This window comes from Mus caroli, unplaced genomic scaffold, assembly GCF_978045245.1.
Source record: "Mus caroli unplaced genomic scaffold, Mus_caroli_1 scaffold_1, whole genome shotgun sequence".
Lineage (NCBI taxonomy): Eukaryota > Metazoa > Chordata > Mammalia > Rodentia > Muridae > Mus > Mus caroli.
The window spans coordinates 154,398,782-154,426,750 of record NW_028227256.1 but is presented as its reverse complement, the minus strand read 5'-3'; the positions used below and the strand labels follow the sequence as shown (position 1 = coordinate 154,426,750).

Below are 27,969 nucleotides of genomic sequence, written 5' to 3'. Positions count from 1 at the left end.
CCTGGTTGCTTGAGAAAACTGTAAAATGACTAATTTTTAGATACCACTTTTAGGGTAGAAACTATTATGTGGTATGACAAAAATTTTGAGAAACTAACAGCAAATGTAAAGTGGGTTTCTTGGGAAATAGTAGAAGTTACTGTTTGATGTTTGTATACTATAAGAACAACATCCCATAATGTCAAGGGTCTTGAACATGAGGAAGCAGGAAATGGAGGCAGCACTAAAGACAGCAGGTTTGAACTCTAGCCCTGGGATAATAGGAGCACTGGGCAAGAAACCAAACCAAGTAGACCCTTTCTTATGACTTGGACCACAAAATAGATGACCAGTCATAAATCATTGCAAGGATACTCACCAGAACCAAGTGCATGGCCGTTACAGTCATGCCGGTTAACCTTGGTAGCAAGCCATAACTTCAGCTTTGTAAATATATTACCCATTTAGAGTTGGGTTTATTCCCAGAGCTTGGGTGAAAGTGCCAGGGTAGAACATGAACATTATATTATAGGCCAAAAATAATTTACTGGGTATCCTAGAAGACAGGTTTCCAACAGTGACAGTAACAATAATAAATAGTTATTCTATCCACTGCCTAAATTGTGCTAATCTGTATTTCCCTGCAGTCATTTTCTTAAAAAAACAATCCTCTTCCCCCTTTTTCTTAAATCTTCAGAAACTATATGAACTTAACAACCTCCACGCACTTATGGCTGTGGTTTCTGGCTTACAGAGTGCGCCGATTTTCAGGTTGACTAAGACGTGGGCGGTGAGTAACTCTGCCTAGTTTAATGAAGCATAGACTTTTGTGCGAAGTAGAAATATTATTTGTTTCTTTTGTAAATCTTAGACAAATATAATAGATAAGAGTTCTTAAATTGTCTTGCACTTTGTTCTTTGAAACCTACATTTAAGACTTTTAAAGCATTGCACTGAGCTTTTGAGGGAATATTAAGGGCAATGCTTATTTTGCTCTTCAGAGAATCAATTTGCATACCTTTTTGATAATAATAACACATGTAATACTTATCTAATTAGAATTTAATTGTGTACAGATTATACTTCTTGTATAGAAAAATCTCATGATAAACATGCTACTTTCTGTTACAACAGCCACCATATTAGGTTCTGTTACTTAGACAAAAGCAAAGTATGATTTTTGGCATGATCAGTGTTTGTATCTCTGAGTAGAATGATACCATAGTCAATCTTTCTAGGTTATCTCTTCCCCTTTTCTTTCTTTTCTTTCTTATTTTGAAACTACGGCCTTGTTTAAGGTATCTTGCTAAGTCACCCAAAGTTGCCTTGAAGTTGGGGACTTCCTTTCTTGGCCAGTCAAGTAGCTGGAGTTATAAGCCTGATATACTAGCCTCTATGAAGGGGTGTGTACGCACACACACACAGTCTTTTTTTATAGCTCAAGCTAGCTTTAAAGTCATAGTTCTGCCTCAGCCTCACAAGTACTAGGATTACAGGTGGACCATATACTGTGCTGAAAATATTACTATATATATTTTTAAAAGATTAATGTCTTTTTGTTTTTCAAGACAGGGTTTCTCTGTATAGCCCTGGATGTTCTGGAATTTACTCTGTAGACCAGGCTGGCCTGGAACTCAGAGATCCACCTGTCTCTGCCTTTTGCTAGGATTAAAGGCGTGCACTGACTTGCTAAGCAGATTAATACGTCTTAATGGTCTTGTGCTAAAGACATTACTCTATAAACTCAGTTATTCATTTTTGTCTTTTAAGACAGTGTCTTTCAATGTAGCCCAGACTGGCCTTGGATGTGTGTGATCCTCTTGCCTTGGCCCTTTGAACACTAGGATTCTAGGTGAATTATTACTATACCCAGCAAAAGCTTTTTTTTTTTTTAAACTATCATTGTTTGTGTGTGCATATACTTTTTTTGCACGTTTATATGTTAATGTGTGTGCATTAGAAACAAAGGATATCATCTGAGTGTTATTATTGAGAAGCTATCTACCTTCTTTTTCTGAGACAGGAATGCTCATTGACCTGGAACTCACCAATTAGTCTATGTAGGCTAGCCCTTGAGCTCCAGGGATTCTTTTGTCTCCACTTCCACCTTCCCACCTCCCTACCTCTCACCTTCCACCTTCCACCTTCCCACCTCTCATCTCCCCACCTCCTCACCTCTCACCTTCCACCTTCCCACCTCCCCACCTCTCACCTTCCACCCCTCACCTCCCCATCTCTCAGGACTGGGATTACTCAATTTAGGGCCTTGTGCATTCAGTGCAAGTTCTTTACTTGGTGTCTAAAGATAGGTTTTACATAAAAGGTAGCTTTTATATTGAAAAGTATTAGTGTGGAAGAGCTTACAATCATTATTTTTCTATTATAAACACCCAAAGATATCCTGAGTGAGGTAACCCAATCACAAAAGAACTCAAATGATATGTACTCACTGATAAGTGGATATTAGTCCAGAAACTTAGAATACCCAAGATATAAGTTACAATTTGCAAAACACATGAAACTCAAGAAGAACGAAGACCAAAGTGTGGACACTTTGCCCCTTCTTAGAATTGGGAACAAAACACCCATGGAAGGAGTTACAGAGACAAAGTTTGGAGCTGAGACAAAAGGATGGACCATCTAGAGACTGCCATATCCAGGGATCCATCGCATAATCAGCCTCCAAACGCTGACACCATTGCATACACTAGCAAGATTTTGCTGATAGGACCCTGATATAGCTGTCTCTAGTGAGACTACGCCGGGGCCTAGCAAACACATAGCTGTCTCTAGTGAGACTACGCCGGGGCCTAGCAAACACAGAAGTGGATGCTCACAGTTAGCTATTGGATGGATCACAGGACCCCCAATGGAGGAGCTAGAGAAAATACCCAAGGAGCTAAAGGGATCTGCAACACTATAGGTGGAACAACATTATGAACTAACCAGTACCCCAGAGCTCTTGACTCTAGCTGCATATGTATCAAAAGATGGCCTAGTCGGCCATCACTGGAAAGAGAGGCCCATTGGACTTGGCAAACTTTATATGCCCTAGTACAGGGAAACGCCAGGGCCAAAAAGTGGGAGTGGGTGGGTAGGGGAGTGGGGGGGAGGGTATGGGGGACTTTTGGGATAGCATTGGAAATGTAAATGAGGAAAATACCTAATTAAAAAAAAAAGAGTTAAAAGAAAACATAAATAAATGCAAAAAAACCCAACAACAACAACAGCAAAAAACCCGAAGAAAAGATTTTTCTACCTTAAAAATTCTTTTTAATTATGTCGGTCTCATACTTTAAAATCTGAATTCCACGGATGGGGTGGAACTGACTGCTAGTACACAGTCAAGAGTTCTGTCTTGCTCTGCCATCTTCCTTCTGAGCCCATTAGAGGCTGCTAAGGGCTCCAGGGTGCTCTCCAACCAGGACCTCGGGATCACCTCAGGATCTTGGGTAAGTGGAACGCAACATCAGCTCCAAAGAGTTGAAGAGGGTCTTGTGCCAGCAGGAACAGGGACAAAGGAACCCCGCCCGACCAGAGGCTGGGATCCATTCAGTTCGGGCCAGCCCTGCCATCTTCTGCGTGAACCCCATAGCACACCCAGGACCTCCTGATCACCTGAGAGCACGTTGGCTTTGGTAATAGAAGCAACAGAGCTTCTTAATCAGGGTCCCGTCCAGCCTTCATCTTCAGCCAGGAGGCAGAGCTGAGACCCAGACCCCAGCATACCTTCCTTGCCAGAGGAGAGTCGGCCTACAGGGAGGGTTCTGACCCCAGAACTCAGGAGGTGGATCAGAGCTCCAAACTGCTGGACTGAAAGAGAAGAGCTTGCCTGCAGAGAGTGCTCTGACCACTGGAACTCAGGAGAGAGTTGGACTCCCAGGAGTGCTGACAGAGGCTAACAGAATCACAGGAGGAACAAGCTCCAGCCAGAGACAGCTTGAACATAAACACCAGAGATTTCCAGATGGCGAAAGGCAAACGTAAGAATCTTACTAACAGAAACCAAGAACATTGGGCATCATCAGAACCCAATACGCCCACCACAATGAGTCCTGGATACCCCAATACACCTGAAAAGCAAGACACGGATTTCAAACCACCACCATCTCATGATGGTGGCAGAAGATTTTAAGAAGGGCATTAATAACTCACTTAAAGAAGTACAGGAGAACACTGCTAAACAGGTAGAAGCCCTTAAAGAGGAAGCACAAAAATGCCTCAAAAAATTACAGGAGAATACTGCTAATAAGCAAGTAGAAGCCCGTAAAGAAAAAACACTACAGATTCAATGCAATCCCCATCAAAATTCCAAATCAATTCTTCAACGAATTAGAAAGTGCAATCTGCAAATTCATCTGGAATAACAAAAAACCTAGGATAGCAAAAACTCTTCTCAAGGATAAAAGAACCTCTGGTGGAATCACCATGCCGGACCTAAAGCTCTACTACAGAGCAATTGTGATAAAAACTGCATGGTACTGGTATAGTGACAGACAAATAGACCAATGGAATAGAATTGAAGACCCAGAAATGAACCCACACACCTATGGTCACTTGATCTTCGACAAGGGAGCTAAAACCATCCAGTGGAAGAAAGACAGCATTTTCAACAAATGGTGCTGGCACAACTGGTTGTTTTCATGTAGAAGAATGTGAATCGATCCATTCCTATCTCCTTGTACTAAGGTCAAGTCTAAGTGGATCAAGGAACTTCACATAAAACCAGAGACACTGAAACTTATAGAGGAGAAAGTGGGGAAAAGCCTTGAAGATATGGGCACAGGGGAAAAATTCTTGAATAGAACAGCAATGGCTTGTGCTGTAAGATCGAGAATTGACAAGTGGGACCTCATGAAACTGCAAAGCTTCTGCAAGGCAAAAGACACCATCAATAAGACAAAAAAACCACCAACAGATTGGGAAAGGATCTTTACCTATCCTAAATCAGATAGGGGACTAATATCCAATATATATAAGGAACTCAAGAAGGTGGACTCCAGAAAGTCAAATAACCCCATTAAAAAATGGGGCTCAGAACTGAACAAAGAATTCTCACCTGAGGAATACCGAATGGCAGAGAAGCACCTGAAAAAATGTTCAACATCCTTAATCATCAGGGAAATGCAAATCAAAACAACCCTGAGATTCCACCTCACACCAGTCAGAATGGCTAAGATCAAAACTTCAGGTGACAGCAGATGCTGGCGAGGATGTGGAGAAAGAGGAACACTCCTCCATTGTTGGTGGGATTGCAAGCTTGTACAACGACTCTGGAAATCAGTCTGGCGGTTCCTCAGAAAATTGGACATAGTACTACCGGAGGATCCAGCAATACCTCTCCTGGGCATATATCCAGAAGATGTCCCAACCGGTAAAAAGGACACATGCTCCACTATGTTCATAGCAGCCCTATTTATAATAGCCAGAAGCTGGAAAGAACCCAGATGTCCCTCAACAGAGGAATGGATACAGAAATTATGGTACATTTACACAATGGAGTACTACTCAGCTATCAAAAAGAATGAATTTATGAAATTCCTAGCCAAATGGATGGACCTGGAGGGCATCATCTTGAGTGAAGTAACACAATCACAAAAGAACTTACACAATATGTATTCACTGATAAGTGGATATTAGCCCAAAACTTAGGATACCCAAGATATAAGATACAATTTGCTAAACGCATGAAACTCAAGAAGAATGAAGACCAAAGTGTGGACACTGTGCCCCTTCTTAGAATTGGGAACAAAACACCCAGGGAAGGAGTTACAGAGACAAAGTTCGTAGCTGTGATGAAAGGATGGACCATTTAGAGACTGCCATATCCAGGGATCCATCCCATAAGCAGCTTCTAAACGCTGACACCATTGCATACACTAGCAAGATTTTGCTGAAAGGACCCAAATATAGCTGTCTCTTGTGAGACGATGCCGGGGCCTAGCAAACACAGGAGTGGATGCTCACAGTCAGCTATTGGATGTATCACAGGGCTCCCAATGGAGAAGCTAGAGAAAGTACCCAAGGAGCTAAAGGGATCTGCAACCCTATTGTTGGAACAACATTATGTACTAACCAGAACCCCGGAGCTCTTGTCTCTAGCTGCATATGTATCGAAAGATGGCCTAGTCGGCCATCACTGGAAAGAGAGGCCCATTGGACTTGCAAACTTTATATGCCCCAATATAGGGGAATGCCAGGGCCAAAAGAATGGGAATGGGTGGGTAGGGAAGTGGGGGGCGCTATGGGGGACTTTTGGGATAGCATTGGAAATGTAACTGAGGAAAATATGTAATAAAAATATTAAAAATTAAAAAAAAATTAACACAAAATAAATAAATCAAAAAGCACAAAAAAAAAAAAGAAAAAACACAAAAATCCCTCAAGGAATTACAGGAGAACACTGCTAAACAGGTAGAAGAAACACAAAAATCCCTTAAAGAATTACAGGAAAACACAACCAAACAGGCGATGGAATTGAACAAAACCATCCAAGATCTAAAAATGGAAGTAGAAACAATGAAGAAAACCCAAAGGGAGACAACTCTGGAGATAGAAACACAAGGAAAGAAATCAGGAACCATAGATGTGAGCATCAGCAACAGAATACAAGAGATGGAAGAGAGAATCTCAGGTGCAGAAGATTCCATAGGGAACATGGACATAACAATCAAAGAAAATGCGAAACGCAAAAAGATCCTAACTCAAAACATCCAGGAAATCCAGGACACAATGAGAAGCTGGAATAGCCATTCTAATATCTAATAAAATCGACTTCCAACCCAAAGTCATCAAAAAAGACAAGGAAGGGCACTTCATACTCATCAAAGGTAAAATCCTCCAAGACGAACTCTCAATTCTGAATATCTGTGCTCCAAATGCAAGGGCAGCCACATTCATTAAAGAAGTGTTAGTAAAGCTCAAAGCACACATTGCACCTCACACAATAATAGTGGGAGACTTCAGCACCCCACTCTCACCAATGGACAGATCCTGGAAACAGAAACTAAACAGAGACACATGGACACTAACAGAAGTTATGAAACAAATGGATTTAACTGATTTCTACAGAACATTTTATCCTAAAACAAAAGGATATACCTTCTTCTCAGCACCTCATGGTACCTCCTCCAAAATTGACCATATAATTGATCACAAAACAGGCCTCAACAGATACAAAAATATTAAAATTATCCCATGCATCCTATCAGATCACCACGGACTAAGGCTGATCTTCAATAACAGCATAAATAATAGAAAGCCAACATTCACGTGGAAACTGAACAACACTCTACTCAATGATACCTTGGTCAAGGAAGAAATAAAGAAAGAAATTCAAGGCTTTTTAGAGTTTAATGAAAATGAAGCCACAACATACCCAAACTTATGGGACACAATGAAAGCAGTCCTAAGAGGAAAACTCATAGCCCTGAGTGCCTCCAAAAAGAAACTAGAGAGAGCATACACTAGCAGTCTGACAGCATACCTAGAAGCTCTAGAACGAAAGGAAGCAAATTCACCCAAGAGGAGTAGACGGCAGGAAATAAACAAACTTAGGGCTGAAATCAACCAAGTGGAAACAAAAAGAACTATCAAAGAATCAACCAAACCAGGAGCTGGTTCTTTGAGAAAATCAACAAGCAAGATAAACCCTTAGCCTAACTAGAGGGCACAGGCATAGTATACTAATTAACAAAATCAGAAATGAAAAAGGAGACATAACAGATCCTGAGGAAATCCAAAACATCATCTGATCCTACTACAAAAGGCTATACTCAACAAAACTGGAAAATCTGGATGAAATGGACAACTTCCTAGACAGATACCAGGTACCAAAGTTAAAACAGAATCAGATTATCGATTTTAACATTCCCAGCTCCCCTAAAGGAAAAGAAGCAGTCATCAATAGTCGAACTAAAAAAAGCCCAGGACCAGATGGGCTTATTGCAGTCTTCTATCAGACCTTCAAAGAAGACCTAATTCCAACTCTCCTCAAAACTGTTCCACAAAATAGAAGCAGAAGGAGCTCTACCCAACTCATTCTATGAAGCCACAAGTACTCTGATACCTAAACCACACACAGATCCAACAAAGAGAACTTCAGACCAATTTCCCTTATGAATATTGATGCAAAAATACTCAATAAAATCCTCGCAAATCGAATCCAAGAACACATCAAAACGATCATCCATCATGACCAAGTAGGCTTCATCCCAAGGTTGTAGGGGTGGTTTAATATATGGAAATCCATCAACATAATCCACTATATAAACAAACGCTAAGACAAAAATCAAATGATTATCTTGTTAGGTGCTGAGAAAGCATTTGACAAAATCCATCACCCCTTCATGATAAAAGTCATGGAAAGATCAGGAATTCAAGGCCCATACCTAAACATAATAAAAGCAATATACAGCAAACCAGTAGCCAACATCAAAGTAAATGGAGAGAAGCTGGAAGCAATCCCACTAAAATCAGGGACTAGACAAGGCTGCCCACTTTCTCCCTACCTATTCAACATTGTACTTGAAGTCCTAGCCAGAGCAATTCGACAACAATAAAGGGGATACAAATTGGAAATGAAGAAGTCAAAATATCACTGTTTGCAGATGATATGATAGTATATCTCAGTGGCCCTAAAAATTCCAGCACAGAACTCCTAAACCTGACAGCTTCAGCACAGTAGCTGGATATAAAATTAACTCAAACAAATCAGTGGCCTTTCTCTACACAAAGGATAAACAGGATGAGAAAGAAATTAGGGAAACAACACCCTTCACAATAGTCACAAATAATATAAAATACCTTGGCTTGACTCTAACTAAGGAAGTGAAAGATGTGTATGATAAGAACTTCAAGTCTCTGAAGAAAGAAATTGAAGATCTCAGAAGATGGAAAGATCTCCCATGCTCATGGATTGGCAGGATTAATATAGTAAAAATGGCTTTCCTGCTGAAAGCAATCTACAGATTCAATACAATCCTCATCAAAATTCCAACTCAATTCTTCACTGAGTTAGAAAGGGCAATTTGCAAATTCATCTGGAATAACAAAAAACCTGGGATAGCAAAAACTATTCTCAACAATAAAAGAACATCTTGGGGAATCACCATGCATGACCTCAACCTGTACAACAGAGCAATTATGATAAAAAACTGCATGGTACTGGTACAGCGACAGACACGTAGATCAATGGAATGCAATTGAAGACCAGGAAATGAACCCACACACCTATGGTCACTTGATCTTCTGACAAGAGAGCTAAAACCATCCAGTGGAAAAAAGACAGCATTTTCAACAAATGGTGCTGGCACAACTGGTGGTTATTGTGTAGAAGAATGAGAATTGATCAATTATTTTCTCCTTGTACAAAGCTCAAGTCTAAGTGGATCAAAAAACTCCACATAAAACCAGAGACACTGAAACTTATAGAGGAGAAAGTGGGGAAAACCCTCAAAGACATGGGCACAGGGGGAAAATTCCTAAACAGAACAGCAGTGGCCTGTGCTGTAATAACAAGAATCGACAAATGGGACCTCATAAAATCGCAAAGCTTCTGTAAGGGAAAAGACACTGTCAATAAGACAAAAAGGCCACCAACAGATTGGGAAAGAATTTTTACCAATCCTAAATCTGATAGGGGACTAATATCCAATATATACAAAGAGCTCAAGAAGCTGAACACCAGAAATTCAAATAACCCCATTGAAAAATGGGGTACAGAGCTAAACAAAGAATTCTCAACTGAGGAATACTAAAGGGCTGAGAAGCACTTGAAAAAATGTTCAACATCATAATCATTGGGGAAATGCAAATCAAAACAACCCTGAGATTCCATCTCACAGCAGTCAGAATGGCTAGGATCAAAAATTCAGGTGACAGCAGATGCTGGCAAGGATGTGGAGAAAGAGGAACACTCCTCCATTGTTGGTGGGATTGCAAGCTTGTATAACCACTCTGGAAATCAGTCTGGCAGTTCCTCAGAAAACTGGACATAGTACTACTACTAGATCCAGCAATACCTCTCCTGGGCATATACCCAGAAGATGTTCACACTTGTAATAAGGACACATGCTCCACTATGTTCATAGCAGCGCTATTTATAATAGCCAGAAGCTGGAAAGAACCCAGATGTCCCTCAACAGAGGAATGGATACAGAAAATGTGGTACATTTACACAATGGAGTACTACTCAGCTACTAAAAACAATGAATTTATGAAATTTTTGGGCAAATGGATGTATCTGGAGGATATCATCTTGAGTGAGGTAACCCAATCACAAAAGAAGTCACTTGATATGCACTTACTGATAAGTGGATATTAGCCCAGAAACCTAGAGTACCCAAGATACAACTTCCAAACCACAAGAAAATCAAGAAGGAAGACCAATGCATGGATGCTTCATTCCTCCCTAGAATATGGAATAAAATATCCATGGAAGGAGTTGCAGAGACAAAGTTTGGAGCTAAGACGAAAGGATGGACCATCTAGAGACTGCCCCATCCGGGGGTCCATCCCATAATCAGCCACCAAATGCAGACACTATTGCATATGCCAGCAAGATTTTGCTGAACGGATCCTGATATAGCTGTCTTCTGTGAGGCTTTGCCACTACCAGGCAAATACAGAAGTGGATGCTCGCAGTCATCTATAGGATGGAACATAGGGCCCCCAATATAGGAGCTAGAGAAAATACTCAAGAGCTGAAGCGGTCTGCAACCCTATAGGTGGAACAACAATATGAACTAATCAGTACCCCCAGAGCTCCTATCTCTCGCTGCATATGTAGCAGAAGAGGGGGAAGACAGGCCCCTTTGTCTAGCAAACTTTATATGCCCCAGTACAAGGGAATGCTAGGGTCAAGAAGTGGGAGTGGGTGGGTAGGGGAGCAGGGTGGGGGGAGGGTATAGGGGACTTTTGGGATAGCATTTGAAATGTAAATGAAGAAAATATCTAATAAAAAAATGTAGGGGAAAAAAGAAAAGTAAAAACAAGCCCAACTTTTTGAGACTTTTGATATGCTCATGGTCTCTTAGACATGACACTGTGTTCTTCCTATTACTTTGTGACAAACCACTCATTTCTTCAAGTTTGTCCTCCTATACCTTTGTCACTTGTTTATGATACTGAATATATTAAAATTTATCCACTTAAAAAATAAAAAAGAGTTCTGTCTTTAAAGTCCAAGGAATTATACTTTGATTATATTGTGATTTACAAGTGGGATATATTCTCTTCAAGTTGTTATTTTCCTTGAAAATATTTTTGTTAGCCCTCAGGTAGTTCTGTAAAAACAGCTTTTTTTATTTGGTAACAGCTCTACTAACCCATAGTGAACTTAATAAACTTTAAAAGAATTTCATTCCAGTGAATATAGATCCCATTCTTACACAGCTGATAGTCTTCTGGAGAGAGAGGAACTGCAATAGATAAGTTGTATAGTAACAAATTATCAGAATAAAATAGGATGAGGAGGGAAATAGGGCAGCATTGTCTTTAGTACTGTGGGAAGAGGTTATTGCTTAGCTGGGTGCTGTCAGCTTTGCATTACTCGACCCCTGAGATAGTGGAGGGAAGAAGTCATGGACATGAGAAGCATGTGCTATGGGAAAGCATTTTAATAGGCTGAGCGCAGGGAGAACGTTCAGCATGGCATTGGATCTGACAGTTGGCAGGAGTGGTATTGGTGTGGTAGTGGATGACAGACTGATTGGATTTGAGAGTGTGGCTGAGGACTAGGTCAGTAAGTATAGACCCTGCCTTTGAGTGAGTCTGCTATAGACCCGGCAGTAGCTGGAGAGAAATAGGAAGCTAAAGGTTTGTGGCACAATGGTTTTGATTTTGGAGATGGGATCCATGACCTTCAAGTTTTGTGCTGGTCGAAATGATGAAGTGGAGTTGGGGAGAAGGTGAAAATAAAGAATGATTCACTTGGTCTGAAAAGGAAGTCGTCAGCACTGTAGTGTTTCAGGAGTTTGTTACCATGCTAATAGGCAGGAAGAGGGTGTATTTGTACAGATGCAGGTGAACTGGTAGATTGGATGGTGGAAGTCTATAGAAGTTCCTCTGGCTGCTGTGATTCTTTGAACCAAAGTCTTAAGTTGAGAATATTGAAAGAAAGCTTTTGGAGTTTGAAGAAGGAAGGAGCGTCCCTGCACCTGGGCATGAGAGCATGGTGTCTCGGGAGGCTGACAGAAGGTTACTGGTCATGGATTTGAAGTGAGAACTGTCATGTACTTTCTAGGCTCAGGCTCAGTGTGAGTGAGAATTGTATTTAACTAAACTCGAGGCTTTCAAGTTGTGTTTGTGCAACTTAAACACAGGACTCTCTAGGGTAGCACAGGAGGGGAAAGAGAATATCAGGGTTGCTTTATTGAAAGCTTAGGAAATTGAGCCAAACAAAAAAGGCGGGGAATGATGAACAGTGGGAGGGACCACAGAAGTCCCAGAAAAGCTCATGCTGTGTCTTAGATGACAGGGTGGCATGTAAAAGTGGCTGGAGATGGGAGAACAGAAAGAGAAGAGAAGAGAGTTCTCACACATGAAGAACGTGACCAGAAAGACTTAATGATAAGAGAAATGGTTCCTGGCCCCCCTTTCCCTCAGCTTCTAAATTTCTAAAGATCTAAGGGGAAGTTCCTTGCAGGTCATAAATAACAGTAACATAAAGGATCACTTCACAGTGCTCTCTGTCTAATGTAGTAGCCATGGGTGGTTATTAATTTTACATCATTAAAACTAATTCCTCTACCTCAGCAATACTAATCGCATTACAAGTGTTCAGGAACTCTGGATATCAGCCATTGTATGGAAACAGCCCCCCAGACCCCATCACATAAAGTCCATTGGACAGTGAATTAGCGCTGAAACATCATAGGTGTTGAGGGCTAGGGGAGAAAACAGCTTGGAGAGATGTGAGACCAGAGTTAGATCCAAGCCCCTCTCAGGCTCAGATTGCAAGGTTTATAATCAAGGAAAGGATGTGTGCTGAGGTGGATGGGGAAAGCTAAGGGTGGGGGCTTTGTGAAGGCCTCTGAGTTGCAGTAGCTATTGATAGAAGGTTTGGGTAGAGTAGGTATTGCATCTGAAGTTAGAGGTATAATGTACGATGGGAATGCTTCCTACCCATTTAGATCACATTTAGTCTGTTTGGAGTTTTTTAATTTATTAAAGGAACATGTCAAAAAGCTAATTAATATCCTATTACTAAGTAAACTATTTAGAGCATTGTCTCCAAATTAATATTAAGTTAATTAATATTAAAGGAAAGGATGCCTGTTTTCACTGTTCTTGTTTAACATGGGGCACTTAGCTGCCATAAGAAAATAAGAAAAAGATAAATTTTTCCTACAAGGAATGGAGGAGGATAATTATTTAGGTTAATTTGCTTATCTATAGAGGAAGCTTTATTTTTTAAAAAAGAAGTTATTGAAAACAATGAAAACTCCCCTAAAAATTAAATAAAATTACCTTGTACTCCAGTAGTTCTGCTTATAGACATATGCTCAAAAGAATTAAGAGCGAAGATATAAACATATTTTTTTTCATAAATGTTTTCAGCAGCCAAAAAGTAGAAACAACTTAGTCATCTGTAAGTAGATGAATGGTGGGAGACGGTGATCCACAGAGTGCAGCTTCTTCATCCTAGAAAGGAAACAGCACCTGTGATAGCATGGGTGAGCCTTACAGGCGCACTCTGTGAAATGGACAGATGTAAAAGGAGGATTCCAGTCATCTAAGCTGCCTGGAGGGGTCAGATTCTTAGAGATTTTAGAACAGTGGTGGCCAGAACCTGGGAGAGGGGAGATGGGGCGTTACTGGATAGTAGGATAGAGTTGTCACTTACAATAGTTACTTTTTCCTCTGACAACACCTGATTTTGAAATAACTTGAGAAAGGTAAGTTTAGCTCATAGTTAGAGCTGGGGAGTATCTATGGTATAGAATTGTTACCTGATTGCAGATGTACACAGCTGAGACTCCTGTTTCAAGGTTGTCCTGTGCCATGGAAGTCAAGTCAATCCCAGAAGCAAGCATAAACTTCAAGCCTGCCTTCTTCCCAGCAACTCACTTCTGGCCAGGACCTGTGCTTCAAAGGTTCCACAGCCTCCCCACACAGTCCTGCTAGCTGGAGACCAGGCATTCAAACAAATTAGACCAGGAAGGGGATATTTCAGGCTTAGCCTAAAACATTAAATGTCTCCTGAAGGATCATGTCGTCTTCAAGGGCCACATAGTACGGTCTTTTAGGAAGTAGTGGCACCTTCTAGTAGAAGAAGGTTACATCATTTAAGATGGTCTCTCATGTACACACACACCCCTAGATTACCACGAGGTGAGCAGTTTGTCTTTGCTACATGTTCTCTGTCATGTTTTACCTCATCACAGACCCAATGCAGTGGCTCATAGTTAAATCTTTCCTTCCTTGTGAGAAGGTTTACCTAAAGTGTTGCTCACAGGTATAGAAAACTGATATCTAAGTGAGGTCCCAAGAGTCAGGACTGTCACTGTAACTTTCTGTACCTGCTGGTGTGGTACAAAGTCTGTGGAATCAGTTTGTGAGGGGTTTGGAAAGAGTAGAGAAACACCCAAGAAAAAGTTTAGAATCCTGAGGGTAGAGCTTAGTGAGGCAGTTATGGTTGGAGCTTAGAAGACCAGGGTGGAGGTGAGCTGATGAAGTGAGAGGCTGCTCACTTTACACTAAAGAGCCGACTGTGTTCTGTCCAAGCCTTGAGACTTTGTAGGAGGCTGAGTTTGCAGCTAACGCATTAATGTCGCAGAGGACATGTCAAGGTGCACCATTTCTTGGCACTGTTATAGGCGTAGGTACTCAGGATCAGACGGCAGAAGAGAAAGGTTTTTAAGACTTACAGTTTTGTTAAAGTTGAAATCAGAGAGTGTGATATTGCTAAAAAAGATTAACATTTTAAAAGACTCATAGTTAAGAATTCACCTTGAGGCCCCAAGAGATGGCTCAGTGGTTGGGAGCACTGTCTGCTCTTCCAGAGGACCCGGGCTCAATTCCTAGTACCCATATGCCAGCTCACACCTGTGTAGACTTGTGACTCCACTTCCAGAGAATCCAGCACTCTGACACAGGTACACAATCAGGCAAAACACCAGTGCACATGAAATAAAATTAAATTAAAGAAAAAAGAAAAAAAAAGAATTCACCTTGAGTTTCAGAGATATTTATCCTCATTGTCTAGACTTTTTTCTTCATTATTATAGAGTAGACGCCAACCTTTGGGCAAAATATGTTCTGGTGCAGATCCTAAATGTCTCCCAAAGTCTATGTGTTAAGTCTTTCCAGAAGGTGATGGTGAGCTTTCAGAGACTACACCTCAGGGCAGAGCAAATCCAAGCCACATTGAGGAATCACCTCACTTGCTAGGCTGCTTGCTACCAAAAAGATAAGAAGTCCCAACTGTTGGTGAGTGAGTTGGCCAGAAAAGGGACTCTGCATACAATATGGTTGCAGCCATATGAGAAAGGAGAAGTAGAACTGTGGTTGAACGTGCAGCAACAGAGTAGACAGTTTTCAGGGTAATAGGAAGATGTTTGTTGTTCTGTGGGTAGATTCAAAGTTTAGTTTTAAAGAATATATTTGAGATTTAAGATACAAGGCTAGTAACTATAGGTAATAATTTTATATTATATTATATACTAGAAGAAAATCTGAACAGAACCCAGAAATAGATCTCCGACACAGGACAAGGAAAGTATTATAAATTGGTGTTAGGGTGTTTACTATTGTGATAAAACATCGTGACCAGAATCATGGGGAGGAAAGAGTTTACGTCATCGTACAGTTTTCAGGTCACACTCCATTACTGAGGGAACCCAAGGTGGAAATCTAGAGACGGCCACGGAAGCAGAGGCCGTGGAGAAATGCTGCTTGCCAGCTTGTGGGGCTTAGTTTCTTGACAACTAAGGGCTTCCTGCCACATTCCACTCCACCCACATCAATCATCAATCAAGAAAATGGACCACCGATTTGCATATAGTCCAGAAAATACTAATGGATTAGGTGTCAGTATGGTCCATTATCAGAACCAATCTTTGAAACTCTTAAGAGACAAACAGCATTAGTACATTCTTTTACTTGCTAGCCATGTGCTTGACTTTCAGTTTTCACCACCTCTAAGTAAATACACAAACTTCTGTTAACCTTACAGGAGAATTTTCTATTTTCTTTTTTCTTTTCTTTTCTTTTTTGGTTTTTCGAGACAGGGTTTCTCTGTGTAGCCCTGGCTGACCTGGAACTCACTCTGTAGACCAGGCTGGCCTCGAACTCAGAAATCCGCCTGCTTCTGCCTCCCAAGTGCTGGGATTAAAGGCGTGCGCCAACATGCCCGGCTTAGATGAGGATTTTCTTAGTGAAGTGTTTGCATAGTACACAAAGAGCCAGTATTTTAAGACATAATAAAAAGTCAAGTCTTACTGTGTTGTGACAAAATAGTATCTCCAGAGGTTTAAAGAATGAAAAATGCTGCCCACAGTCTTTGGAATGATAACAGAATAGAACAAAACAAACATCCCGAAGATTTCAGTTAGGTTGTGGGCACTAAGATTGCTTGTCTCTTATCTTCTTTGATCATTTGCAGTAATCTCAAAGGACATGTTCTACATATTGTCTCTTCAGGCCACTTGAAACAATCTTGTGATAATGATACCTACCTATGATAATGTTCTGGTCAAGAAGAAAATTTGTTGCCAGAAGTTAAAACAAAACAAGACAAAACAAAAAAGCAAAAGGCCATGGGACGATGGCAGGTCCTGTTAAGACCAGCTACAGCTTGACTTGTCAAGAAAAGTTGTCACTTACACAGCAAACTTGAGGGTTTCTTGGTGCTTATGAAAGAATGACTTTTGAGGAGGCAGTCAATGAAAATATTTGGGTATTTGAGCTAACTGTATACATATAATTATTTTAAATTAGATAAAAACAACAAAATTGCTTAATTACATAAAATAGTAAAGATAAATAATGTGTTATAGTTCACCACTTAGTAAGTTCATTGACATTTGTATAAAGGTGAATTTATAAATACTTGGAGTGATAAATATGTCTGAATCTGTTTTATTTATGTCCTATCACAATAAAATTAAGGAAAGTATCATTTTGAAATTAAAGTCCAGATTTATAGTAGATACAGTTTTCATTCAGATCTTTGTTACAGTAAGATGGAACTTGTAATAACTTAGGCTTTTCTGTTTGCTTTTTAGTTATTAAGTCGAAAAGACAAAACTACCTTTGAAAAATTAGAATATGTAATGAGTAAAGAAGATAACTACAAAAGACTCAGAGACTATATAAGCAGCTTAAAGATGACTCCTTGCATTCCCTATTTAGGTGAGTGATGTCATTGTGTTCGTTATTTGTAGTTGTTGCTCTTCCTGAACAAGTCATTTTTATGAAATGCAAAGTAATTTTTAAAGTGCATGTGTCAGATTTCTAAGCTGAAAATAATCAGGTAAGGAAGTATTTCCCTTATTGCCTGAAATGGTTTTCATAACAACTTAGCCTTTTGTCTTCAGGTTTTCTGTAGAGTGTAACAATAACTTAGAAGTGTTCCATGTGGTAAATGGTATGTTTTAGCTATTTTAGTAATGCTTTTAAGGACTGAAACAAACAATGACTAGTTGTGAAGCTTAATATATTACCTGAAGATATTGATCCAAGCTGTTTGGTAGTAGACAGTGAATTCTGAGGAGTGATTTCAATTAATTATTGGTATTGTTGTTTGCCTAAATGAATTGTTTAAGTGTGGAAATTTAGCTTAGTACATGGCAGTTTTGTACTTATTATTTGATTAAGAATTTGTCTTAAGCCGGGCGGTGGTGGCACACGCCTTTAATCCCAGCACTTGGGAGGCAGAGGGAGGCGGATTTCTGAGTTCAAGGCTAGCCTGGTCTACAGAGTGAGTTCCAGGACAGCTAGCTAGGGCTATAAAGAGAAACCCTGTCTCAAAAAACAAAACAACAACAACAACAAAAAAAACAAAAAGAATTTGTCTTATATAGCTTACAATAAGTTCCAAAAACTACTTAAATATCATAATTTTTCAACAAAATATGAATAATGCTTTGTTGAATCTTGAGTTAAAAGAGGCCCCCAAATAAGCTGTACTTTTAAATTTGTATGTAAATTGAAGATGGGGGATGCTGTGGATAATACATACCTAAGATACATCAAAACAAGCTGGCTTGACTGTTGAGAGATTCATCAGATGATGAGCATTTGTTTCTTATACACGCCTCCCTGTCTCCTCTCTACCTTTTATGTAGTTACCTACAGTAGACTTCAAGAGAGCAGTTTCTGAGAATAATTACAAGTGTGTTATTTGTTTGGGATACTTCAGTGTCTCCTTTGAGTCTTTGTTAGTGACTAAAAGGTGAACTCAAAGGGTGGTATATAAACATCCACCTGTCAGAGGGAGCACCAGTCTTAGGTCACAGAGAAAACCTGACTAATTGCATTGTGGGATGTCCTAGGATATCTGGTGTGGGTCTGCATTTCGCCTTGTCGCCAGGTTGTCATGGAGCCTCTCAGGGAGGCGAAATACAGAGGTGCTAGGCTGTATTTCTTCAGGCTCACGGGACACACAGATATGCTGCACAGGGGACATTGAAACATAGCCTAAGTTATGGCCCCAGCCTGTGTTTCTCCGGGTGAGAAATGGCACAGGCTGGGACTGAGGCTGGGAGTTCTCAAACTCCTGGGCACCCAGATGCCTAAGATGAGCTTGGGGTGAAGGGTATTGGGGTGATCCAGCTTAGCTCTGGGTAAGTACCAGGAGTGTGAGGGGCCTTCTCCAGGAGACTTAGACGTGGCTCTATGATGAAGGCTTCCCTTGATAGAGGAGACAGTCCTTGCTTGTCCAAATTGTTTATTCATGGTGGAAAAGAATGCATACAGTGTACTCAGGGTGGACCAGAGATTAAATACCTTTTGTTGGAGGGGATGCCCAGGAAGGTAAACTTATTGGCTAAACTCTGTATACCTTATTAGCATAGAGAACTCTAGGCTCTGTGCTACATGGCCAGTTGTCATGTTAAAGGGGTGTCGTGGTTACATGCTCCAGGACAGGAGACAGGTCTGGAATAGATTTAAATGCCCACATTCTCAATTATGAGAATTGCTGGGGTTCCTTAATCAGCTCAACCTTATCAGGTTTTTCTGTCTGGTGACATGGTTTCGTGAGCCCCACACTCTGGTGGGAGAGAGATGGATTTCACACCCGATTGAAGGCGTAAGTAACCCAAAGCACTGTGTAGTTAATGATTACTGCATTGGGTTTTTTTGGGTTTTGGTTTTTTTCAATCATAGCTTAGCTCCACCCATATTTAGGAATGTAATTTGAGGGAAAGAAGGAACAAAGGAGCTTTTAAAACCTTGTCTTGGTGATCCATAGGCGCGTTAATAACCCTTTGTTACATGGGATCATTAGACTGAGCATTGGTGATTGTTGGATCTAAGAAGGCTCTTCTGTGCTTAATCTTCTATGTTTAGATTTCAGTCTTATTTCTTTTGGTGATGACTTTAGTCCACCTACTTCAAAATTGAGAGCTAAGGGCCCTAGAGTGGAAACTGACTTACAGTCCTAAGAACTCATTTATGATATCCACAGTCTAATGGTATTCTCTAGCATGCTCCTGCTAAACTCACTAACTCAGAAACTTACTGATTCTGTGATTGCCTTCTCACTGAATTGCTTTTCTATATTAGATGCCATAATTAGTTATCTTGTAGGGGAATTGTAGTCAGGAGTGAGAAGAATGACAAATTAATCCTTGTGCTGTACTTTCCAGGTCAGGGATCTTTGTTCTGTATGGTTTCTTAGTGGAAACATGGTACAGAAGTTGAAGCTCTGTATGTGTGCATATATGTTTGTGTGTGCATAAAGTTGTTTACATTCATGAACCTCTGTGTATACAAAGAAAAGGAAGGGAAGTTGCTGAGCAGAACGTGGAAAGGTTTTCTGTTGGAGATGGCCCCTTGTCTCCCTGTCCTGGGGCCTGAAGCACTGCCATTCCTTTGGGTTAAAGCAGACAAGGCAAAACTCTGACATGAAGGTGTTGATTTGTAGAAAATACCAGAACCATTTTCTTTTCTGTATTCTCAAGTGACCCCCGGGCTCCCTTTCTTCTATATGTGCTTGTGTCTTGGAGTCTTACTTTTCCATCACATGCTTTTGACTTTACCTGAGGAGAAGGCCCTGTTGTTGCTCTCTCTTGCTCAGCATTTTACTGTCTCTCCCCTCACCCACATGACAGCATCCTGTTTTCTTCTGTATACTTCTCAGACTTCATCTTATTTTGCAATTAAGATGCTAGTTATTTTTGCTCTTGGAAATTCCTAAGCCTCTGGGCTTTGTTTCGTTGGCCTCCCCCCACTCCAAATATGTAGTCGTATAAAGATACCTGTCTAATTTTTTTGCACTATACTCTTGAGTACAGTAGAGTGATTTTAGGATTTGCCATATATTATTTAATAACTTTGCTCTAGGTTGGGCCTGTATGTCTGTCTACTTAATTTTAGAAACTAAAGTGTCAACCTGAGATACTTAGGTTGGCTCCTAGTTGAACATGTGCTTACGTGAACGCTTCCCCTTCCTGCAGAGCGATCCCAATCTCATCTTCTATTTTAGTTCCCACGAATGTCATCTGTACACCGTTTCTAAGCTGCTACCCATTACTTTGTTCTATGAAGAACACCCATTCAAGAGTGAGAAGATACGGACCAGTTGACATAAACACTTGACAAACTTCACAAATGAAACTTGTCACATGACAAGTTATGACTTAGTTTACTTTCCAGCTTGAGAAATGTTCTTTTCTTATAGGGCAATTTTGTTCAGTTTAATTTGTCAAGGTATACATACTTTTCTTTGTTTTGATTTGTTTTTTTAAGTTTAGTTGTGTGTGCGTGTGCTTGTGTGGACACTCTCCTAGATGTACATGCGTGTGCTTGTGTGGACACTCTCCTGGATGTACATGCGTGTGCTTGTGTGGACACTCTCCTGGATGTACAGGCACATTGCATGTGCTTGTGTGGACATCTCCTGGATGTACATGCGTGTGCTTGTGTGGACACTCTCCTGGATGTACAGGCACATTGTGTGTGCTTGTGTGGACACTCTCCTGGATGTACATGCGTGTGCTTGTGTGGACACTCTCCTGGATGTACATGCGTGTGCTTGTGTGGACACTCTCCTGGATGTACATGCGTGTGCTTGTGTGGACACTCTCCTGGATGTACAGGCACATTGTGTGTGCTTGTGTGGACACTCTCCTGGATGTACATGCGTGTGCTTGTGTGGACACTCTCCTGGATGTACATGCGTGTGCTTGTGTGGACACTCTCCTGGATGTACATGCGTGTGCTTGTGTGGACACTCTCCTGGATGTACATGCGTGTGCTTGTGTGGACACTCTCCTGGATGTACATGCGTGTGCTTGTGTGGACACTCTCCTGGATGTACATGCGTGTGCTTGTGTGGACATCTCCTGGATGTACATGCGTGTGCTTGTGTGGACACTCTCCTGGATGTACATGCGTGTGCTTGTGTGGACACTCTCCTGGATGTACATGTGTGTGCTTGTGTGGACATCTCCTGGATGTACATGCATGTGCTTGTGTGGACATCTCCTGGATGTACAGGCACACTGTGCATGACAGGTGGTCCGATCCCTTGGAGCTCACTTTTCCAGATGCCCAGCTTGTCACAGATGCTGGCATTCAAATTCCTACCCTCAGGATTTCACAGCCAGCGTTCTTAACCCCTGAGCCACCTCTCCAGCCCTTACACTCGGTTCTCTTAAGAAAATATTGACATAAACCTCATATGACTTAGTTTACATGGTAGACAAACCAGTTCGTTTTCCTCATTTGAGGTCTGTAGTAATGACGTGTGTTGAAGAAAGAAGATTTGCTGCTGATTTATATTCTATGCTGGTGTTTCATATTTAATTTCATTTTAAATTAATTAGGTCTTGACTTAACGTTCCTTGGTTTTAGAATCCTACTCATGGGAAAATATACTTAGAACAGCTTCCAAAATGACTCTTAAGATTCTGTACATCTGATGGGGCAGAATCGACTGAAGCTGTCTGGAAGCAAAGTCTCACTTCACTGTTCTTTTCACACTCAGTTTTCAATGCTTCCGTTCTCCCTTTTGTTTGTAGAAGTTCTTAGAGAAAAGATGTCATCAACCAAAAGGATCTATAGTGCATAGAGACAGGGTAATCGGTGAACAGCTGCATCCTAACAGAGGCATTCTAATCCTCTAGTGTTTCAGGGTGGTGTTGAGGGCTGTCGGTGGTCAGCAGGCTTAGTCCTGTCACACAGTCCTGAACCCATATCAAGGTGGAAAGAGAACCGTGCCCCCACTTCTACAGGAACACATGACACACGTGCTAATAATGCATTTTTAAGACTAAAAAACATTAAAAGTAATCAAAACTGATCATTCATTGTAAAGATTTTTCTAAAGGAGTGTTAGGGATTTATATAGTAATGAGATTCTTCCGTATTGCCAAAAGTAAATCAACGTGCACTACATTTCAGGAAGTAGAAATTACTTTCCTGGCACCTTACTCCTCCTCCCTTAAAAATGGTCTCTTCTGTTGGTTTGCATTCAAGGTAAAAAAGTGGAAAAGTGGTCAGTTGGACACTATAGTCAAGAAATCTCAAAACAAGGGTACAGTTTGTGTAGAGAGGAATAGTTTGGCAAGTGTCAAGGAAAAATTTGTTTTATAAGAAAGTTGTTGCTTTAAATCTGAAAACCATTAGCAGCATTCATTTGTCCTTGTCACTGGAGAGCACTCTTAAGGGGCTTGTTGAGGAATTTGGCATGGAAATTCCACTTCGCTGTGGAGAGAGAACTAGAACATTGCTCAAAAATAATTTAATTTTGTGAAACATGGTAAATACTTTTTCATGTGTATTTTCTAAACCTCATTTCTACTTAATTCATGCCACAGAAAAATGCAGTAGTGTAACCAAATTAGAATATGTTCTGAGGAAGGCATATTTCTAGGACTGAAAGTGAGTGAGTTGTCACACGCTTAGGGAAGCAGAGCACAGAAGCTTTGGTAGGCTCTCCAGCTGTGTGGTAGACAGCAAGTCAATTGTTTTGATGTATGGAGATACAGTTCTCTCAGCCTTAAAGAGACAGCTCTTTCCCTGTATCCCTTTCAATTTCAGCGGAAATATCCCATTTTCACTGAGGACTCTGTTGGAAGGGTTGCCCTTCTGTGGTCTTTGCCCTGCAGGGTTGCGCTCCATCCACTCCCTTCTCTGTAATACATTGTTCTGTTCAACCACACTGCAAGGCCTTCATTGTCTTTGGCTTGTTTTGTTGTTGTTGGGGTGGTTGTTTGGTTTGGATGGGAGGTTTTAGCATGTAAATAAAAGGAAATATTTAATAGATACTTGCCAATTCAAAGGATCCCTTTCTGGCCTGTTCATTTGTTCTATTGTCATACAGAACTGTGTTCATGTGGCATGTTTGCAGTTCTCTAGGTTTGGGGGGGAGAAGTATAAGGGGAGGGCGCATGCCTCAGCTGGCAGCTGTACTTGCTCAGCACTGTATTTAGGGCTGCTGCTGGACACATAGCTGGGAATGCAGCAGCCCTATTCCAGGGTACATGGTACTGAACATGGCCTTAGTAACAAGGAGTCTGGCAGGTAACTATACCTCCTGAATGGCTGTTTCTTATGTTAGAGGAGATGGGCATTGCTTCTCACAGTGGATTTTTTTTTTTTGATTTTTATTACATATTTTCCTCAATTACATTTCCAATGCTATCCCAAAAGTCCCCCATAGCGCCCCCCACTTCCCTACCCACCCATTCCCATTCTTTTGGCCCTGGCATTCCCCTATATTGGGGCATATAAAGTTTGCAAGTCCAATGGGCCTCTCTTTCCATTGATGGCCGACTAGGCCATCTTTCGATACATATGCAGCTAGAGACAAGAGCTCCGGGGTTCTGGTTAGTACATCATGTTGTTCCAACAATAGGGTTGCAGATCCCTTTAGCTCCTTGGGTACTTTCTCTAGCTTCTCCATTGGGAGCCCTGTGATACATCCAATAGCTGACTGTGAACATCCACTCCTGTGTTTGCTAGGCCCCGGCATCGTCTCACAAGAGACAGCTATATTTGGGTCCTTTCAGCAAAATCTTGCTAGTGTATGCAATGGTGTCAGCGTTTAGAAGCTGATTATGGGATGGATCCCTGGATACGGCAGTCTCTAAATGGTCCATCCTTTCATCACAGCTACGAACTTTGTCTCTGTAACTCCTTCCCTGGGTGTTTTGTTCCCAATTCTAAGAAGGTGCACAGTGTCCACACTTTGGTCTTCACTCTTCTTGAGTTTCATGCGTTTATCAAATTGTATCTTATATCTTGGGTATCCTAAGTTTTGGGCTAATATCCACTTATCAGTGAATACATATTGTGTGAGTTCTTTTGTGATTGTGTTATTTCACTCAAGATGATGCCCTCCAGGTCCATCCATTTGGCTAGGAATTTCATAAATTCATTCTTTTTAATAGCTGAGTAGTACTCCATTGTGTAGATGTACCATAATTTCTGTATCCATTCCTCTGTTGAGGGACATCTGGGTTCTTTCCAGCTTCTGGCTATTATAAATAGGGCTGCTATGAACATAGTGGAGCATGTGTCCTTTTTACCGGTTGGGACATCTTCTGGATATATGCCCAGGAGAGGTATTGCTGGATCCTCCGGTAGTACTATGTCCAATTTTCTGAGGAACCGCCAGACTGATTTCCAGAGTGGTTGTACAAGCTTGCAATCCCACCAACAATGGAGGAGTGTTCCTCTTTCTCCACATCCTCGCCAGCATCTGCTGTCACCTGAATTTTTGATCTTAGCCATTCTGACTGGTGTGAGGTGGAATCTCAGGGTTGTTTTGATTTGCATTTCCCTGATGATTAAGGATGTTGAACATTTTTTCAGGTGTTTCTCTGCCATTCGGTATTCCTCAGGTGAGAATTCTTTGTTCAGTTCTGAGCCCCATTTTCTAATGGGGTTATTTGACTTTCTGGAGTCCACCTTCTTGAGTTCTTTATATATATTGGATATTAGTCCCTTATCTGATTTAGGATAGGTGAAGATCCTTTCCCAATCTGTTGGTGGTTTTTTTGTCTTATTGATGGTGTCTTTAGCCTTGCAGAAGCTTTGTAGTTTCATGAGGTCCCACTTGTCAATTCTCAATCTTACAGCAGAAGCCATTACTGTTCTATTCAGGAATTTTTCTCCTGTGCCCATATTTTCAAGGCTTTTCCCCACTTTCTCCTCTATAAGTTTCAGTGTCTCTGGTTTTATGTGAAGTTCCTTGATCCACTTAGACTTGACCTTAGTACAAGGAGATAGGAATGGATCGATTCGCATTCTTCTACATGTTAACAACCAGTTGTGCCAGCACCATTTGTTGAAAATGCTGTCTTTCTTCCACTGGATGTTTTTAGCTCCCTTGTCGAAGATCAAGTGACCATAGGTGTGTGGGTTCATTTCTGGGTCTTCAATTCTATTCCATTGGTCTATTTGTCTGTCACTATACCAGTACCATGCAGTTTTTATCACAATTGCTCTGTAGTAGAGCTTTAGGTCCGGCATGGTGATTCCACCAGAGGTTCTTTTATCCTTGAGAAGAGTTTTTGCTATCCTAGGTTTTTTGTTATTCCAGATGAATTTGCAGATTGCACTTTCTAATTCGTTGAAGAATTGAGTTGGAATTTTGATGGGGATTGCATTGAATCTGTAGATTGCTTTTGGCAAGATAGCCATTTTTACAATGTTGATCCTGCCAATCCATGAGCATGGGAGATCTTTCCATCTTCTGAGATCTTCTAGAATTTCTTTCTTCAGAGACTTGAAGTTTTTATTATACAGATCTTTCACTTCCTTAGTTAGAGTCACGCCAAGATATTTTATATTATTTGTGACTATTGAGAAGGGTGTTGTTTCCCTAATTTCTTTCTCAGCCTGTTTATTCTTTGTGTAGAGAAAGGCCATTGATTTGTTTGAGTTAATTTTATATCCAGCTACTTCACCGAAGCTGTTTATCAGGCTTAGGAGTTCTCTGGTGGAATTTTTAGGGTCACTTATATATACTATCATATCATCTGCAAAAAGTGACATTTTGACTTCATCTTTTCCAATTTGTATCCCTTTGATCTCCTTTTGTTGTCGAATTGCTCTGGCTAGGACTTCAAGTACAATGTTGAATAGGTATGGAGAAAGTGGACAGCCTTGTCTAGTCCCTGATTTTAGAGGGATTGCTTCAAGCTTCTCACCATTTACTTTGATGTTGGCTACTGGTTTGCTGTAGATTGCTTTTATCATGTTTAGGTATGGGCCTTGAATTCCTGATCTTTCCAAGACTTTTATCATGAATGGGTGTTGGATCTTGTCAAATGCTTTTTCCGCATCTAACGAGATGACCATGTGGTTTTTGTCTTTGAGTTTGTTTATATACTGGATTACGTTGATGGATTTCCGTATATTGAACCATCCCTGCATCCCTGGGATGAAACCTACTTGGTCAGGATGGATGATTGTTTTGATGTGTTCTTGGATTCGGTTAGCAAGAACTTTATTGAGGATTTTTGCATCAATATTCATAAGGGATATTGGTCTGAAGTTTTCTATCTTTGTTGGGTCTTTTTGTGGTTTAGGTATCAGAGTAATTGTGGCTTCATAGAATGAGTTGGGTAGAGTACCTTCTGTTTCTATTTTGTGGTCACAGTGGATTTTTAATCCATCATCAAAGTTAACAAAAATTTTAAGGCATACCTAAATTTAAAAGAACCCTCAGACTATCTGGTTTTGTTTTGTGTTTTTCAGGAGTTGTTGATCCCAGAATATAGTTTTTCAGTGTAGTGTTGGTGTTAGAAAAGTCTGCTATCCTATATGCAGTTCTTAAGGCTATAATTCTCAGTAATTTTGTTAAGGTATTTCAACAAGGTCCTGCTTCTTGCAGTTACTTTGGTTGTTTTGGGCTTCTGGGTGTGTTTGCAGGCCTTGAGTTCAGGATCTTCCCATCTGTTCATGCTATCTGTGTCCTATCTTCCTGTCCCCTGTCCCCATGCTAAAATTACAGGTTACACAACATAACTGATTTTCTCCCCTCCTGGTGTTGGAGATTGAACCCAGGTTTCAAACATGCTAGACAGTCTACCACCAAGCAGCCCACACTGCTAGTCCCGTCCTATAGTTCTTTCTGTAAGGAACTAAAGAAATACTTGCCCCTTTCCTTTGATAAAATGTTATATACAAAAGTCACTGACAGTGATATCAAAATCTCTAATGGTGAGAAACATGTAGGTATCTATATTTTAAGAATTTTACTGCATTTTTATTTCTTTGGTTTAGTAAGTAATATATGCTCTGGATTAATTTTACTTATTTAAATTTTTATATTTACTCATTTATATTGAGAGTGTGTGCAGAAGTCAGTGGACAACTTGCTGGAGTAAGTTCTCTCCTTGTACTGTGTGGGTTCTGGAGAATAAACTCAGGGCATCAGGCTTGGCACCTGGTGTCCTTAGCTGCTGAGTCATCTTGCTGGCAGTTGATTATGTATCATGTTCTAAGCCAGCAGTAGATAGAGCACATTCCATCATTTTCTTGTGGATTCTGAGATTGAACTCTTAGCCAGTGGCACCTGGCTGTAGGTTTCTCCTTAGGTAGAACTGCAGTCTCCATCCCTCCACCCCTCAATCCCTTTGACCCTCACTCTTGTTAAGTATGTTTAAAGTCCCACTGATGTTCTTTCTGTTGTGAGGGTGGCTACTTTCAAAGACTTGTGACAGATGTCAGTTGGGGATGGAGTTAATTAATATTCTTGTGCTTATGGTTTTTTAAAAGAGGTTATTAAGCCAGTCTACTTCCCTACTCTCTCCCTCTCTGCCTTTCTACAATCAATGTCTAAAAACAAAAAAACAAACAAACAAAAAC

At 40.7% G+C, this 27,969-nt stretch overlaps 1 protein-coding gene across 6 annotated transcripts in view; it reads left to right on the top strand.

The window, feature by feature from the left end:
- Ralgps2 (Ral GEF with PH domain and SH3 binding motif 2) overlaps positions 1 to 27,969 on the top strand; it is a 137,244-nt gene that overhangs the window by 56,155 nt on the left and 53,120 nt on the right. For all 6 annotated transcript variants that reach the window (XM_021173203.2, XM_021173192.2, XM_021173198.3 and 3 more), the window contains 2 exons: positions 677 to 769; positions 17,208 to 17,334. In XM_021173203.2, coding sequence (XP_021028862.1) covers positions 677 to 769; positions 17,208 to 17,334 — 220 coding nt within the window. The remainder of the gene's footprint in view (positions 1 to 676; positions 770 to 17,207; positions 17,335 to 27,969) is intronic.